Raw genomic sequence first — 19,258 nt, forward strand, 5'->3', positions numbered from 1 at the left:
CATTTTTTTAAAGAAAGAGGAGGAACTAAATCATGACTTCCACTCTTGTTTCTTGAGACACATGGGATGCCTTTGTTCTTACACCCTACAGAAAGCAACTCAGGGACATCCTGGTTTTGGCACTTGCATCTTTGGCACTTGTAGAGCTGAGCCCTTGCCTGGATGATCTGTCTCTTAGTCACTGGATATTTCAACACTGAATGCAATTGTCCGTAGGAGGTCTGCTTCGGCTATAAAAGAGAATGAAAGAAATGTTTTTTCAGACAACCCTCAACCATCGATCATGATTCTTCTTTAGAACTTGATTTCAAATGTTTGTGCTACAAGAACATGCTGTCCATTATATCACATGGGCAAGTAGAGATGATTTCAAAATGCTGTTAGGATGAGAAAGGCCTCTGTCAATAGATTTTCTCTAGACACTATAAGCTGGCACCAGCAGGGTGACTCTCCTTTGCCGGACACCTCCAGCCTAGGCTGGATGGCTTTCCACTCCAGATGCCAACATGAAAATGGGCTAAATGGGGTTATCTCTGATGACTCAATTAGTAGGATGTAAATAGCCTTGCGGGTCCATTAACATGAAAGTTTTCCATTTAGTTTTAGTGCCAACTTTCATAGAACTTTATGGGTGACATAAGAAAACCCACTTTGGATTTATACAGTGGCTGGGTTTGTCTTATGATGCCTTCCCTCCTACAACATGTGGGCATGTTGTCTTCCATGTTAAACGTGGTTGGAGAGCCAAAACCAGTGCAGTGGTTGGGCAGGATAACTTCCCATCTTCACACATATATACTGTTAATGACCCAGTAGGTAAAATTGAACCCCAGCCTATTTTTCAAAGATACTTTGAATTACATAATGACAAAACAAATACATGCTCAGCACCTCAAATAAGTTACTATCCTTGTCCTGAAATCTTTTTCTCTTTCCACTCCATATGCCTGTTTTATGACTCTCTGTTAAGCTTTTCCCACACTCACATTCTCTCTCTCTTTCTCACATAGGCACACACATACGCACATATGTGCCTACACATTGGCATACATGGACAAATCACTCCGACAGAATAAACTCCCTTCTCTCTGTCCTTTTGTTCTCTGCCCACACCTTCTATAGTGTACACAGTGTGTTGCCATCAATCTCCTCCACTAGACAGTAAACTAGAGGAGGGAGAACCATACATTATTATTCTTTGTATGCCCTACCCAGTATCTGGCATGTGGTAGTGTTTAAGAAGTACTTGCATATAGATGGATGATGGAATAATTCATGGATCATGTAATGAATGCCAATAGGACAAATAAGATTTGTTTTGAAACATAACTTTAAAAAAAAGTAACAGCTTACTAAACTGAAACCTTGAAATAGCAACTTTTGCAAAGTTTATGAGAAGAAATGTTGCTGTGTACAAAACTTCAACACCATGTGGATACGCAATTTTAATATTTGACTAAAAGGTTTCAATACGCACATATACACAGAGTTCATAGTAAACTTGCTAATAACCTGTGAACCTCTATGGGAAATAAGCTAAGATAAGTAGCCTAATTCCCTTCAGGGGTTAATTTCTATTTTTCAACCAGCATCACTGTCAATCCTTCTGCCTTTCCAAATTGGGTCAACAACAATCTTATCTTAATAGAGTGAAAGTATACTTGTAGCAAAGCATGAGTCACCCTGTGGTTTTCCAGAAACGAATCATCAGGCATCGAAACGTGTCTTTTTACACTAAGAGAATAAGCTGAGTCAAGCCAAAATACCGAGGAGAAGAAGCATGCCTTAGAAAGGCAGACCAGAGTGAATTTATCAGTCCCTATCACTATACACATTTACAGTGACATTGATTTAAAGAATTTTACACAGTTTTTAAAATTAAAGCACTTAAGATCTCTTAAAAGAGCTCTTCTTCCTCCAACTTAAACTCCCATGGGCTTCATGTCTCCTTTCTCTTCACCTGTTGCCTCTGTCTCGCCTCCTCTTTTTTTTTTTTTTTCTTTCAGCACCCCCCACTTCAGTAATTATAACATCACTCATTCTGAGGCATCAGCCAAACACCCCATTCCTTCTCCCCACCCCTACCCAGCCTGTCACCCAGTATTTGGATTTCCCTTCTCAGGTGCTTTCAACTCTGTCCATCTCTCTTCACTGCACTACCATCACCTCTTGCCTAAAATAATGGCAGTAGCCTCCTGCCTGAACTACTTGGACCTTCCAACCCCCTTCCCACACTGTAGCCAGAGTGACCTCTTCAAAGCACAAATCCTGGCACCACTCTCTGTATAAAACCTTACAACGGCTTCCCACAGCTCTTTTTCCCCCATTTATTTTTATTAGTTGGAGGCTAATTACTTAACATTATTGTAGTGGTTTTTGCCATACACTGACATGAATCAGCCACGGATCTACATGTGTTCCCCATCCTGAACCCCCGTCCCACCTCCCTCCCCATCCCATCCCTCTGGGTCATCCCAGTGCACCAGCCCTGAGCACTTGTCTCAGGCATCCAACCTGGACTGGCGATCTGTTTCACACTTGATAATATACATGTTTCAGTGCTATTCCCACAGCTCTCAAACACCAAACTCCACCTCCAGCGCCTGACAGCCTCACATGCAATGCCCTCTCTAGCCTCTCCGGCCTCGTCTGTCCCCAGTGCCTCTCCATTCTGGCCAGAAAGACCTCCTTTCAGTTCTTATACTCACCACACTTCTTCCTGCCCTGGGCTTTTGTATCTTTTGTTCTTCTGCTAGGGAGCACCCTGTCTCCCCTCATCAGCTAGTTAATGTAGATACTAACTTTCCCATTACAACTCAAATTCACTGCCTTAGGGAAGCTTTCTGTAACCTCCCGACTAATGCTAAGGTCCTCAAAACATTTCAGATCTCTCCTTGTAATACTTGTTATACCTGTCATCTTTTTTTGTGGTTGTTAGTGTTTTTGTTTGGTTGATTTTGCCTTGATTGTATGATTAGTGTCTGTTTCCTCTAGTAAACAAATTCTGTGGAGGGAGGCCCCTCCTCAGACCCTAGCACACAATACTGAAAGTGAAAGTCACTCAGTCATATCCGACTCTCCATGACCCCATGGGCTGTCCGTGGAATTCTCCAGGCCAGAATACTGGAGTGGGTAGCCTTTCCCTTCTCCAGGGGATCTTCCCAACCCAGGGATCCAACCCAGGTCTCCCACATTGAAGGTGGATTCTTTACCATCTGAGCCACAAAGGAAGCCCGAAAATACTGGAGTGGGTAGCCTATGCTATTGATAGTCAAAAAATATTTGCCAAATGAGCAAATGACCAATTTTGTATCTTCTCAGAAAATTTTTAGTATAGTTTTTCTTAGGCAAGTGGTGACAAAAACCAAATTAATGAATTCACAATAATTCATTTTAGGAGAAAAAAGGGATTCATATGATGGCATTTTCAGTGTATCTTTCGTGCTGAGTATATTCTTTGTTTAAGCAGTATTTTCTTAAATAAGTTCTTCTCAAAAGTACTATAAGAGATCATCTTATTTAACAGAGAGTGAGATATTCTGTGTGTATGTATATATATCAGATGCAGTGTTATAGTGGATATGTTACAGGTAAAACTTCCAATGCAGACATTGTAAAGCTTCTATTTATTGCCAAAAGGTTGGAGGTCAAGTGTTCAGCCACAACAGATGGAGTTTGTGTTAAATAATTCTACAAAAACAGTATAGACCCCCTTAGAATGCTGTTAAACAACCAAGAATGCACATGCATACAGGTGGGACAGTGGCTAACACATATGCAACCTGTGGCAGACTTCCCTGATGGCTTAGCGGTAAAGAATCTGCCTGCAGTGCAAGACACACAGGAGACAGGGGTTCGACCCCTGGGTTGGGAAGATCCCCTGGAGAAAAGAATGGCCACCTACTCCAGTATTCTTGCCTGGAGAATCCCACGGACAGGGGAACCTGGTGGGCTATAGTCCGTGGGGCTGCAGAATCAGACACAAGAGAAGCGACTGAGCATGCATGCATGCAACTTAGACAGCTCAAACCAGATGACTCTCCTTATCACAGAGCTGGTACAGGTATGAAAGTGAAAGTGTTAATCACTCAATCATGTCCGACTGAGCGGCCCTATAGACTGTAGACTGCCAGGCTGCTCTATCCATGGGATTCTCCAGGCAAGAAAACTGGAGTGGGTAGCCATTCCTTTCTCCAGGGGATCTTCCTGACCCAGGGATCAAACCCAGGTCTCCTGGATTGCAGGCTGATTCTTCACTGTCTGAGCCACCAGGAAGCCCCTGATACAAGTGTGCCACATCTATTTCCCCCCAGCTTTCCCCACAGCTCTACAATGTCCAGGCAGTGCAGAGAAGCACCCAACCTTTAAAACCATCTAACACCCTGCAGTCAGATGTCAGTAATACGTATCCATGAGATAATAGAAATGAGTTGACAGCATGGGACCCACATGGGAAGAGTGTAAGGAACCCTTTTTCATTCAAAGTTCAAGAATAAGATTGAGCAGTTCTCTCCATTCATTTCTACTCCCCTGATCTTTTCCCATTGGTCCCTGTCAGTCATTACTGGGCAAGTGTGGGCCAGGATTATTTGGTAGGTTCCCATAAGGGCATTCTTAACTTCTCAGAACTATTGAACAGGTTACCCTCTTGGCAGGTGGCCTTAGAATTTTTGTCTCACTGATGAACAATAAATAAGCCAAATTCCACAAACATTGATTCTGAGCATTTTTTTCCTGTAACTCTATTAACCTAAATCAAGGACATGCATATGATCTTTTTTTTAACTTAAAAAAACTTATTAATTTTTAATTGAAGGATAATGGTTTTACAGTACCGTGTTGGTTTCTAGCAAACATCCACATGAATCCGCCGTAGGTTTACCCATGTCCCCTCCCACTTGAACGTTCCTCCCCCTCCCTTCCCATCCCACCCCTTTAGGTTGTTACAGAGCCCCAGTTTGAGTTCCCCAGTCATATAGCAAATTCCTGTTGGCTGCCTATTTTACGTATGGTAATGTATGTTTCCACGTTACTCTGTCCATACATCACACCCTTCCTTGCCCCTCCTCCCTAGCCATGTCCATAAGTCTATTATTCTCTGCATTTGTGTCTCCCATTGCCCCCCTGCAAGCAGGTTCATCAGTGCCATCCTTCTAGATTCCATATGTATGTGTTAATATACGATATTTGTTTTCCTCTTTCTGCCTTACTTCACCATATGATCTTATACTGCTATCCTGTGCTTTAATTTTATGAAAGTTCACAACAATTTTTCTCCCACTATTGGTTTTGCAGTTTTACTATTTTGGATATTGTATGGCCTATTACTGTCATCTACCATGAAGCTACTGTCATTTCTTAGAAGTTCTTGAGCCATGTTAGAATCAGCTGGGGATGCTGTTAAAATGCAGGGTGCCTCACTCTACTCCAGAATTATGGTTCAGTAGGTTCAGGGTGGTGCTTTGGAATTTGCATTTTAATAAGCCAGCACATAATTCTGATATAGGTGTTCCTCAGAACACAGGTTGGGAAACACTGCTCTACAAGTTTATAAAATAGTAGTTCTAAAAGGCTTTTTTTAGAACAATATTTCAGCAGTTAAGAGAGAAGCCTAGAAAGCAGGCTACATTTTGATGGGTATGAAATTACTGAGAAAGGCAGTCATTTGACACAAATGAGAGTGCCCTCAAAGGGCTGCTGTCAAATTGAGTTTGCCTGTCTTTTTTTGGACCCCACACATCTTGTAGGATGTTACAAAATCGATGCTGGATTATGCCTCCTTGTTTATTCACTACTGGTAAGGAAATAGGGGCCTCTAAACACTGCCTGGGTAGTCATATGAAATATGCCATTTGTGGTTTCAGAAACCACAGACACTCAGTCTACTGAATGTGGCTCCTACGCCTCCTCACTTAGTGCTTCTACCCCTCTTTAAGCGTACCCTCTATAATCAGAGTTGGGTTATTAGATCTGGCACACACACAAGAAAATCAGTAAGACCATAAAAGGGGATTAGAGTAAACTTGAGACTCACAATACACGGAAAGAAACTCCCCACAGACTGTATACGAGTTGTAATTCTCAGAAGCAGTCATTTCAAGGGAAATTTTTTTTAAAAAAAGACATACTTTTCTCAGTTCTTATTTTAAAACTAAATATTTGAGATTTACATATTTCTTCCAGATTATGCCTTCTTTTGAAGGTATTTCTCTTTAACAATCAGGAAAAACATCTAAGAATTCAAATATCACAAATTAAGTTTTTGATGGTCTTAATTATTTGTGCATACTGCAATACTTTTAAGACAAAAGTTGCATGAGCCAAAAGCACACAGTATAAGGAACTTCTGGGTGTGGGTAGTAGTCAGTACAATGTGAATAGTAGTTAATGGCGGTGGGGGTGTCAACATCTACTGTCATAAGAATAAGCAGGAAGCCTGGGATAAAAGGGAGCAACCAGTAATGATGTGGAAAAGATTCCCAATGCAGCCCAATCCATTACTGGATTAGCTTGAAAATGGCCATTGTGATGAACAAATGGATCTGTTTCTCAAAATCAGAAGAATTCACCTCCGTTTGGGACTCTTTGAATTGCTTATCACACCTCAAATTCAAAGCCTGCAGTCCTTGAACTTTAAAAGGATTTATTGTCTTACTCTGAATTCTCTCCCCATTCCTAATGCTTTAATATAGTATGGGTTCATTACATCCTTAATTGGAGGGAAGGAGATAGGTTTTATCCTCAGGCCATTAGGATCTGGTATTTATAGAAACCAACTGTTCATCATCACAGTCAGAGAAGGTGATGACGATGATCATGATGATAATAGCTACTATTTGTTGACATCTTATTAGATAGCAGGACTTAGTTAAGCAAGGTTAGTGTTAACTTTTACAGTATTTTGTGTATCTTTATTAATGGTGGTTGATGTCCACTTGGGGGGGTGTATAACTTAAATAGCAAAATTCAGGCTGAATTTCAACCCCTATTCCCCCCTTAGCTGAGTGCTCTTGGGCAGTGAACAACCTGCTCGGTGGCCCTGTTGTTAAGCATGACATCTCCGGAGAAGAGGAAACTGAAGCTCTGCTGCTAAGTCACTTCAGTCGTGTCTGACTCTGTGCGACCCCATAGACGGCAGCCCACCAGGCTCCCCCGTCCCTGGGATTCTCCAGGCAAGAACACTGGAGTGGGTTGCCATTTCCTTCTCCAGCACATGAAAGGGAAAAGTGAAAGTGAAGTCGCTCAGTCGTGTCCGACTCTTCGCGACCCCATGGACTGCAGCCCACCAGGCTCCTCCGTCCATGGGATTTTCCAGGCAAGAGTACCGGAGTGGGATGCCATTGCCTTCTCCGAACTGAAGCTCAGGGAAGCTAAATAACTTGTGCAAGACCAGTCAGCCATTAAGTTGCAGTTTCTGGACTTCAGCTAAGGTCTGATTCCAAATCATTGCCCTTACCCCATCAACTCTCGGCCTAGACCACAGAAAGTCTTTGGTACAGCCCTGTATGATTTATTACAGTAAGGAGAAAACATGGCATCCAACACACTATATTTAACTAAATTATAATTGACTAAGGTCTGTACCAGGTGAAGCAGTTGGTAAAGAATCTGCCTGCCAGTGCAGCAGACACAAGAGACACAGTTCAATCCCTGATTTGGGAAGATCCCTTGGAGCAGGAAATGGCAACCCACTCCAGTATACTTGGCTGAAAAATCCCATGGACAGAAGAGCTAGGCAGGCTACAGTCCATGGAGTTGCAAAGAGTCGGACACAACTGAGCACGTGCACACACACACACACACACACACACACACACACAAGGATATAGTCACAATTGCAATAAATTTTAATGCAAGGTGGAGACCTTAAATTACTGGACTCTCATGCTGTTGAATTGTATGACTACAGAAATTATTGTTTTTCATTATGTTCATTACAAAGCATCAGCTTCCACTTTGCATGATGTCCAGGGATCTTTAGGACTGGTCTCTTCTTGAATCTCACACCTCATCTCTTGCTTGCCGATCCTGCCAGGTTCCCATCACTAAGAATAAGTGATAGCTTCTAGAATGCATTGCATGCCCAGTCTGTCAGTCTCAGCCCTTTGCAGGTTATTTTCCTTTTTTTTTTTTCAGAATATCCCTCTTCACTTCACCTTCATCACTGCCATTTGTCCTTCAGAATTCAGCCCAGACACAGATACTCCAGGAAGCTTTCTGCTTCCTACCCACACTGTAGAACAGGTGTCTCTGCAGAGTGTTCCAGTCTCCTTACCTCTGGCTTTCAGTTACATTCTGGCAGGCGATCAGAGGGAGGCAGCAGAGTGAGGTCTGCTTATTTGTTCCCGACTCCCTACCTGTTTGGTCACTGCAGGCTGACCGTGTCCTCCATCCACAGCCCCAGCTCCTGTCGGGCGGTGCTTTGCATACAGCCCCTAACTGGTCTCTTCAACTTCCTCTTCAACCAGAGGGGTGTTGTGCCTCCTCCTGGTTTCTGGCCCCGGAGCACTAAGGTGCCCTTCCTACACCATGCCCACATCTGGGTAAACAGTCCCTTTATTAACTCCCTTCAGTTGCCCAGCTGGAGGTGCCCCTGTTTCCTGCTGTGACCATGCCTGATCCACAGCTGATCCCATCTGGTGTCCAGGAGGCTTCATGCCTGTGCTGGCTCTAGGCCCCTGATTAGTCCTTAAGAAAAGCAAGATCTTTGCTAATGGGGATTCAGAAGAACTTTCAAATAAAGTCCAATATGACCTCCCCTATGATTATCTGATGCCCAATCTCTTTCCTGGATCTTACACCAAAAAAATCTTAAATTGCCTGCAGGCAACCCCTCCACCTTCGGCTCATGACTTTGACCAAAGTGATTGCTTTACAAACTTGCTTCTGAGTTCATTGATTCTTCCAGCTTCTTTAGGTTTTTTCTTTTCATACACTTCCCCTCACATGTCATTCTTGCTCCCTCAGTCCTTCTCTGCACTCCTTCCACAAGTTCCTCTCTCCCTTCTTCAGCAGGGACCCAGCCCTCATGTCACTCTCTCCCAGCTAGAAGGAGAATTTTCTTTCTTTGAGTTCTGTAATGCTTGGCTTCTATATACCAAACTCTACACTGAGTTGTCAAATTTGTAAAATGCTTTATCTCACCACAAGATGGTAAACTCAAGCTCTCTCTGAGCTGGGCTTCGTGACGCCCTCAGATCCAAACGCAGTGCTTTATAGCTTACATGTGCTCAAAATTATGTGTGAGATGACTGGATATGGCTGATAGATCAATAGAGGAACATTCTTTATTGCTTTAAGGTATCTGTGCCTGATATTATTCACCAACTTCTCAGTGAGTAAGACTAACATTTTCAAATTTCATCTTTTATCAACATAAATGTCGTCAAGTCCTGGTGCATAAAAGGAATACAATGAATATATAACCATTTGTATTAGCATTCTAACACTTTTAAGTTGATAAATGTAATAATTTGGATTCCAATTACACTAGAGAATTTAGTTTAATATTTCATAAACTGAATTATTTTCAGTTTATTTAATAAATAAATGAAATATTCCATAAACTGAATTATTTTCAACCAACTGATAATTTTAAAAAGGTACAGTTGCTGGTTGGTTGAGAATGTCTTAGCCAAACTGTGATGCTTTGAATGAAATAATGTGTTAATTAGCAAGTGAGAAAATACTTAAATATACTGTATGCATTAGGTGCAAGCAAGATAGTTTTAGGCACATGATCATTTCCTCATAGTCTCATTCGACATGTTCTTTTTCAGGTGGAATATGATCATCCTTAGAAAGAATTAGTTCCCCATTTTGATCATGAAAAGACAGCAATATCATATGAGAATTATTGCTCACCAGGACGTGCTATGGGCAATAGACCTATTAAAAGAATGCATGGCCAGTAACACTTATGCTAGACATAGTTATTTTAAAAAACTTTTTTTAGAACCTAGGATAGCCACTGGAAAAAAAATTAGTCTTTCTCTTTTTGCCTTTTGAAACTATTTTTAAATTAATCCTGTATGTACAAACAGCCTGACTTTTAAGAATTACCTGAAGTTGACTCTGATTCCTAAATTAAGGTCCTAACATGCAGCTAGTTTAAAGTGCTGCTGAAGTTTCCTTCCTAAAATCTTTTCCATGGACTTTTCCCTGGGATCCACTTTCACTGGAAGTGAAAATCTATAGTGAAGTCTTCTTTGCTCAACAGCATCTCTCTATCAGTCTTCATCCTTTCATTGTCCAGTAAGCCTATCATTGTCTCTGGAGTCTCTCACAATCATTGTAGGCATGTGGGTCTGTGGGCATGTTATCCCAGCCACTTCATGTCTCAAACAGTTCCTTTGACTATTTTGGTCACATACACTTCAAGTGAAGCATTTGCACCTGCCTTGAGATTTGGATCTACTTTGAGAAGTTCTTGTAGCTCACTCCCAGTGTCAGATTCAGAAGGAGCCATGTGCTTAAATATTACCTAAATCCTAGCCCTCTAGGACCAGTAGCACCTGGGGAAGATGTGGTGTCCCAAGTGCTTTACCTGCTACATAAAGGAAGCAAGGACTGTGTTTATGGAAAATTTAAATTTGCGAAGAGCATACTCCCTTTAAGAAAGCTCTTAATAGATGATTGCTAGCAGAACACAGATCATTTTGTTAGCATTGATTGTTGATGATTCTTGAGCAATTGCTTTGCATACTCTCTGCTATGCCCAGTACTAGCCCCATGGGGCACGCTAGAAAATGGGAGTTACTTCTCATCACTGAAACCTCAGATTAAATGCCACCTCGAATGTGCAAGCTCTTTCCTGACCACTTACATGCATGTGCACCAACCCCAAGTCACTCACTCTCTTCATCATAACCTATTACTGTCTAACAATATATTTCATATATTGTTTCTGTTACTAGCCTTAATTTGGGATTGACAATGGAAGATCCAATTGACTAGTCATCAGACAAAAAGGGAAAAAAAACAGATTAGCTTTAATAGCATTTTTTTATAAAAACTATATATTTTATTATTTCTTACCCTGACAATGCTGTCATGATGGACAAATACCCCATCTGAGCTAGTTATTTAACCTACATTAGAGAACAGAAATGATGGATGGGAAGGACAGGTTGTGTTCATATGTTCAAAGAGGTACTGTCCAAATTTAACAGTAATTAACAAATTTCATTACTTCCAAGGTGCCATGAATATCAAACATTAATGTAAATAAATAAATATTGTCATACACCTCAGAAATCAGATTCTTTTACATGAATTGGAAGAGTGAATCTTACATAGTTTGTAAAACAAATGAAATTCCTCAGTTCAACATATAAACTTCTGACATCGTAATCAATCTTCTAACTCTATGGTTCTGTGTTATCGTCCATACTCTACTTCAGTGTGAAATGAATCCATTAATTCAACAAAAATTTACACACGTCATACTAGGTATGCCTGATCTAACAATAGTGAACAAAGCAAAGACGCTGACCTCATTGAAAGAAAGACATTAATCAGGTAAATGCCAATAATCATCTTTGAATGATGATATCTGAGAAAAGAAACATACCAGATGCTCTGAGAATATATAGCAGACAAAGTCAGTTGGGTCTGGGTTTGGGAGAAGTCTCCCAGAGGAAGCCACATTTTGAGTTGAAATATGAAATAGTTAGTTTTTAACTAGGTGAAGATTTAACTGTGGAGAGTGGGGATAGAGTGTGTGTTCCAGAGAGTGGAAAAATCATGTTCAAAAGAGTGAGGCAGGTTTGTTTTCGCAGCTGTTAAGGGTTCAGGAAAACACGTTTGCACTACATTGACTTTTGCTGGCAGATAGCTAAATATACTTGGTTTGTGATTGTTTATAAAACTGTATCTCTAAAAGTTTGTGTGCATAAAATACCATGAAACAAAGGAGTTAGGAAGCCCAGTGCCGAGTATCTGGATGAACCTTAAAAAACTGCTAACCAAATGCTCTTTTCGTGAAATATATTCCTTTTGCAAATCTCAATGAGGGCTTTCAACACTTTTCCATTATCATATCTAAATTGTGCACTCTTTTAGGGACAAAGGGGGAAAGCTTAACCAGATTCATAATTTTTTAGCCACTTTCCAAGTATACTTATTGGGTCTGGTTCACTGTACAATTCTGACTTTTGATCACTTGCCAAATGAATAATGAAAAATAAATGGCTTGAATGTTCTGTTACCTTCAACAGTTATAAATCAAGATGGCCAGCCCCTCATAGAAGGAAAACTTAAAGAGAAACAAGTCAGATGGAAGTTCATCAAAAGGTGGAAAACCCGTTATTTTACGCTGGCTGGAAATCAACTTCTGTTTCAAAAAGGAAAGTCTGTAAGTCCCTCTGCCATCTTTTACGCGTTTTTAAAGTCTTGATCTTTGCCAACCTGATAGGCATTTTGTTTGGAGTAAAATGGCCAATAATTTTTCCTTCTCCATTTTACAGTTTTACGGTGTCATTTTATTATATATACCTTGTTGACTGTTCTATTTGTTCCTACATAAGTTGGTTCACTGTCCTTCACAGTTTATTATGGAAAGGTTTTTTTGTTAATATAAATTTTAGAAGATGAACCACAGAAGGTCTACCCAGGAATCTTGACTTCAACCCTATGCATTCTGTTTCCTTGTGGATCACCTACATAAATGTGCAGCCTTAACTCTGTCTTCTTTTACGATTGAAGGCTATATTTGGATGTGGGGACCTGAAGAAGGGGAAGAGTAGGCAGGGAAGAAAGAGAAAAGGTTGATTTATTTTAAGTACTTTTTGTGTAGTCAACCCAACTCAGTTTTGTTTGGGGAAAATATTACTATCTTTCACTTAATATTCAGTTAATGGATAGAACAAAATTCTGAAAGAATTAATAAATATTCATTTAATATAATTTTCAGTCTTAAGTAGGAGTAAATATCTGTATTCTGAATTTTCAGTGAGAAACTTGTGAAATAACATTATATTGCAATCAACAATGCAAAGTATCCCTTTCTTTCCAAATCAGATTTATTTATCATTAAACTCTTCTCACTCAAGATTGGGGAACATGAAATCTTGATGTACTTCTTGGCTATTTTGAGATATAATAATAATAACTTCTCAGTGCTTATCATGTGCCACAGTGGATTATCTCTCACAATCTTCAGAACAATTCTTTGAGATCAGCACTGTTATTATTGCCATTTTATAGATGGGGAAACTGAGGCACAAGGAGACTGGTGGGCTTGTCTGAGGACACAGCCAGTAAGGTGAGAAAGGGTAAAACTGGAGTTAGACTCGGGCAGAGTGACGCCAAAGCATGTTCCTAAATGAGTACACCATCAAGCTTCCCATGTACATCTAAAATACAGGGTCAGTAGCAAATCAAAGTGTGTCTGGATTAATTGATGAGAGTGTTAAATTACTAAAAAATTACATTTCACTAAGAGCACATGCACTGCATCTTTAGGATGCTCATTACCAAATTTGTTTGAACTTCTCAACAGAAATCAAATATGGTGTATCTGTATTATGATGAATTCTGATCAGTGTTCTTTTAGTTAATAAAGCTTCACATTAACTTTTTAAAGGAAAAAGAACATTTTGATGGCACCTGTTTTGAGCTCATGTTACTTTCTTCATCTGTGTGTTTTGTAAAATATACAGATGAACTTTCCTGTGGCTAAAGATCTTTTTGAATGAGAAATGTAATGGTGTGTTCAATTTGGAAAGTTATTGGAGGTGTAAGGAAACACTTTTTTTTAGCATAGGTTCACATTGAAGAATCTTTAAAGTGTTTAAAATGACCATTTGAACTGCCTATCTTTGTTAAAGAAATCAGAATAGAAGTTAAGATGTAGTGATTTTTCCGATCCCTTGGGACAGAGTAGAGTTAGTGCGTAAGAGTGTTTTTCCTGAACTCAAATACTGACCTTTATACTTCTTGATTCAGAGCTCTTTAATAAAAGTTAGAGAATAAGCTATTTTATGACTGGCTAACTTATTTGACATCTTTATCAGGAGATAACGATTTGACATTCCAGAAGTCTGACAGATCATTTGGCTCAAATATTAGGAAATACTATGCTGTAGCACAGAGACCACACCAAACCCCTCTCATCCTCGGGGACACTGTAGCCTTGCAGCGGTCAGCAATCCAGCTGCAGCTTCGGCCGCATCATAGAGGGCCTTTCTTGTAAGTGAGGAAAATGTGCATTTTAAAGTAAGAACGAAAAGCTTAGAGTGTTATTTTTCACTTTTGCCTTCTAAGGTCTTCATCTCCACCAAACAGCTAGGTAATGGTTTCCTTTGATTTCTTGTCTGTTTCTATCTTAGATGATTCACTGTCCACTGGTAACCTTTTTTTCTTTCTTGTTCACTTCCTACATGTATCAATTTTCTACTATAATCTAATTTAAAATACATAATTTCATTACTGTCAGATACTTACTATAGACCAAATTAAACTAACAAAGTATTGTTATTACCCTATAGAGATATCTTCACTTTTCTGTATATCTCCTTAAAAAATTTTGAAAACTCTGCCTAACACCTTGTAGCATTTTAATTTACATAAATACTTTTATCATAAGTTTAAACAGTTGCACAAGCCATACTTTCTATTGAATTGTAAATATTGTCACTTTAAAATTTAAAAATCACATCTCTCCTTTAAATGTAACCAATAGAATAAAAAATACCATTGCAATTTGAAACCTAACACCATCCATTTAAAAAAATACACAAATTAGCTCTTCTTTAATTGATGTGTTCAGGTTGTTTCTTTGAAATCACATTTTTGTTCTACCATTCCCATAGCATTTTATCCTGATCACCTTATCATTTTTGACTGCAGTAAAAACTATGTATGTATATTTAAATTTAGTGATTTTAATTTCTTGTGACCGTCAGTCTCAAAGTGTTAAGATCTTTTATTAACTTTTTAAAATATATTACTTATGAAAACCTATAAGTATAATATTAAATGTAATAAATAGTTATTAAACTTTAAAAGTTAAATCCTTTTTAATGTTTGGTTGAAGGACACTTCCCTTACATCAGTATTTTTTTTAATTGAAGTATAGTTGATATACAATGTTGTGTTAATTTCTGCTTTACAGTGAAGTGATTCAGTTATACATTTATTTATACTATATACATATACATATATATACCTTCTTTTTAAATATTCTTTCTACAATGTTTTATCGTAGGATATTGAAGATAGTCCTCTGTGCTATATGTATGTCCTCTGTCTGCTGTATACTGTAGGACCTTGTTATTTATCTGTTCTACATAGTATAGTTACATCTGTTAACCCCAACCTCCCACTCCATCCCTCCTCACACCCCTCCCCTTCAGCAACCACAGGTCTGTCCTCTATGTCTATGTCTGCTTCTGTTTTGTACATATTAGATTCCACATATGATAATTCCACATACCGTATGATGAGTGATATCATATGGTATATATCTATTTCAGACTTACTTCTCTTCGTATGATAATCTCTAGTTGCATCCATGCTGCAGCAAATGGCATTATTTTGTTCTTTTTTATGGCTGAGTAGTATTGCATTGTATATATGTAACATATCTTCTTTATCCATTCATCTGCTGATGGACATTTACGTTGTTTCCTTGGCTATTTTGGCTACTGTGAATAGTGCTGCTATGAACAAAAGAGTGCATGTATGTTTTTGTGTTATAGTTTTGACCAGGTATACCCAAGAGTGAGATTGCTGAGTCATATGATAAGTCTGTTTTCTGCTTTCTGAGGCACATCCATACTGTTTTCCACCGTGGCTGCACCAACTTACATTCCCACCTACAGGGCCGGGAGGTTCCCTTTACTCCACACCCTCTCCAGCTTTTCTTATTTGTAGACTTTTTAATGATGGCCATTCTGACTGATGTGAGGTGGTACCTTTTTGTAGCTTTGAGTTGCTGTTTTCTAATAATTAGCAATGTCAAGCATCTTTTCATGTGCCTAGTGGCCATCTGGATGTCTTCTTCAGAGAAATGTCTATTTAGGTCTTTTGTCCCTTTTTCACTTGGATTGTTCGTTTTGTTGTTGTCGAGTTGTGTGAGCTATATGTACATTTTGGAAATTAAGCCCTTGTCGGTTGCATCATTTGCAAATATTTTCTCCCATCCTGTAACTTGTCTTTTCATTTTGTTTATGATTTGCTTTGCAAAAGCTTGTAAGTTTAATTAGGTCACATTTGCTTATTTTTGTTTTAATTTCTATTGCCTTGGGAGATTGACCTAAGAAAATATTGGTACAACTTATGTCAGAGAATGCTTTGCCTATGATCTCTTCTAGGAGTTTTGTGGTGTCATGTCTTATGTTTAAGTCTCTAATCCATTTTATTTTTATGCATAGTGAGAGGGTGTGTTCTAACATCATTGATTTACATGCAGCTGTCCAACTTTCCTAGCACCACTTGCTGAAGAGACTATGTTTTTCCCATTGTATATTCTTGCCTCCTTTGTTGAAGATTAATTGACTGAGGTGTGTGGGTTTATTTATGGGCTCTGTTCTTCTGACATCAGTATTTTGAATTGCTCTTTTTGTTTGATGCTCCTGAGATTTTTCCAAGGTGGACAATACACTATAGAAAGTTTGGGATGAGTAAAAAAGATGTTTTTCCATTGCAAAGTGAAAAAGGGCGATTATGAATGGGCAGGTAGGGAAAGGAGAGTTGGCAAGATTCTCAACCACAGGTACATTCTCCAGTAGACAGAATGGATTCAGGGACATTAAAGATCTGAAATTGCTTTAAAGAAGTATCTGATTCCTTAAAGAATATTCATACTAGCCCGGCCTGATGACTCTGGTGTTAGAGAGATTCTTAAGTATGTGCTTTAATGCAAAAAAAGTGTAACATCATTAAATATTCTTCCCTTAATGTTTGTGGACAAATCATGCTTCCAAAGATTGAACAAGTTTCAGAAACAGTTTGACTTAAACATTGGAGCCCTGTTTATTCAATTAACACCTCTTTCTCAGAGGTAACCCAAAGAAAAATTCAATTTCAGGCCTCTAAAATTATCTCAAATTCTGAGTTAATAGTACCCCAAATTGTACAGCTGCGTTTTGCTCTATTAATACAGTGTTAATAGAAAATGGCATAGAGTCAAAGAAATATGAATCAAACTTTTTCCCCAGTCCCACCATACAATACTTTTCTATAAATTGGCTATTTTGTTCTAGCTTAAGATAGTACAACAAAAAACCAGCTGCTCACTTCTTCAGTTGTTTTCATGACTATTCGAGGCCTTAGCACCCAAAATAACAAAGGTCTCAAGTCACGTGAAGTGAATAGATTCTGATCCTCTTGGAAAATTCTCCAGGAGCCAGAGAGCTTTCCATCCTCTGGAAGCCAGCTCATGTTCTTTCCTTCCCATGCATTTCAGAAAGATGATCCTGATGACTCCCCAATAGAACTCAGCAAAGTACAGAGTGTGAAAGTTGTGGCCAAGAAACGCAGGGATCGCTCTCTCCCCCGGGCTTTCGAAATCTTCACAGACAATAAAACCTATGTTTTCAAGGCCAAGGATGAGAAGAATGCAGAAGAGTGGCTCCAGTGCATCAGTGTGGCAGTTGCCCAAGCAAAAGAGAGGGAAAGTAGGGAAGTAACCACGTATCTCTAGGGATTTGCAAGCCGATCTCATGCCAGTTGTATACAACCGACATGGCACTATAATCGCCAATGTCAAGAAAAAGAAAGAAATTCACCAAGTCATGTTGTCTTTTACTAAACACCAATGGAAAAGTTTTCCCCAGGAAGCAAGACTAAAAGTGGCAGGATCCTGATATGTTTCAGATCGATATGGCATTGGCATTAACTCCAGAACAGCTTTGTAAGGCATATAAGAAAAGGAGTTATGGATGATATGGAGCCAGAAAGGGGAGAGAAGGGATCTAGAAACTTCTGTACCTATGACATTGTACATTATAAGAAAACAACTTTCAAAGATACCTGAACTGCCTGTCCTAAGGAAAGATTAGGCACTTATGAAAAGTAGTCAATAGTATGAAAAGGAAAAAAACCTACAAGGAAAAGTCAAATTGATGAACACTGAGGAAAACCATACAACTTACTTACAGACATATAATTACATTTATCCTCTCCTAATGCAAAGGAGGCTAACACTTGGTAAAAATGGTTCTCAAATAAGCCAATTATGTAATTAAATATCTGTCCTTCATAACTCCTTATCTGATTATTCCTTTTACGTTCATATAATATGATCTAAAGTTTAGTTCCTTGGCTATATCTCCTGCCAAGGCAGTAAGTGTAAGGTACAATTAAACACAGAAGACCATTTTCCCCATCTTCAAAATATATGCCATTTCTGTTAAATTTTGAGATTTTAAAGTTCTATACTTTCCTTACTTTCATTCAATATTTTAATACCTCCAAATTATAAACATGTGTTTGTTTTTGCCATTACCCATAACTAAAAAGAATTAAATCATGGTCGGCAGAATTCTAGAATGGCTTTCGTGACCCAAGCCCTGGTAAAATCTCTTCCCCTGAGTATGCTGGAATCTACAGCTTCTAACTAGTAGAATATGGCAAACAGGATAGGATAGTCTCACCCATGATTATGTTACATTTCATGGCAAAGGATGGAAGTGTTTCAGATGTAATGAAGGTCCTTAATCAGATGACTGAGTTAACTGAGAGGATATGGTCTTGGGTAGGCCCGGCCTAATCAGATGAGACCTTTGAAAGGGTGAACAAGTCAGAGACTCTCTGTCTCCCACTGACCTTGAATAAGCTGCCATGAGTTCTATAGCTTCATGGAAATGAATTTTTGCCACAAGCAAAAAGGAGCAGCTTGGAAAAGGATCCTGAGCCTCAGATAAGAGGCCATTCGCCACCAACACCTTGATTGCAACTATGCGAAACCTTAAGCAGAGAACCCAGCTACACCATATGCTTGGACTCCTGGCCCATGGAAGCTTTGTGATAATAAATATGTGCTGTTTTAAACTATTAAGTGTGTGCGGTAATTTGTCATGTAGCGATAGATAACTAATACAAAAGCTAACTTATAATACACATACAGATTTTTTCCTTGAAATTTATTAAACACAGTCCAGTATGGAAACGTGGAGAAATGATGTTAAGTACTCAATACTCTGAATTCTACCCTGACTCTATTGCTAACTCACTAGGATAGGAAGTACAGAGGGGCCAAGTTTAAGGAAGGGAACCATTCAATTTTAAGTTTAAATGTAAAATTTGAGAGTAT

General features: G+C 39.0%; 1 protein-coding gene across 3 annotated transcripts in view; it reads left to right on the top strand.

Annotated features, from left to right (window-relative positions):
* Positions 1-18,999, top strand: part of VEPH1 (ventricular zone expressed PH domain containing 1) — a 249,382-nt gene extending 230,383 nt beyond the window's left edge. For all 3 annotated transcript variants that reach the window (XM_070466522.1, XM_070466523.1, XM_070466521.1), the window contains exons 13-14: positions 12,219-12,355; positions 17,411-18,999. In XM_070466522.1, coding sequence (XP_070322623.1) covers positions 12,219-12,355; positions 17,411-17,647 — 374 coding nt within the window. In that variant the 3' untranslated portion in view covers positions 17,648-18,999. The remainder of the gene's footprint in view (positions 1-12,218; positions 12,356-17,410) is intronic.
* The last annotated feature ends 259 nt before the right edge of the window (positions 19,000-19,258 follow it).

Source organism: Odocoileus virginianus, chromosome 4 (assembly GCF_023699985.2).
Source record: "Odocoileus virginianus isolate 20LAN1187 ecotype Illinois chromosome 4, Ovbor_1.2, whole genome shotgun sequence".
Classification (NCBI taxonomy): Eukaryota; Metazoa; Chordata; class Mammalia; order Artiodactyla; family Cervidae; genus Odocoileus; species Odocoileus virginianus.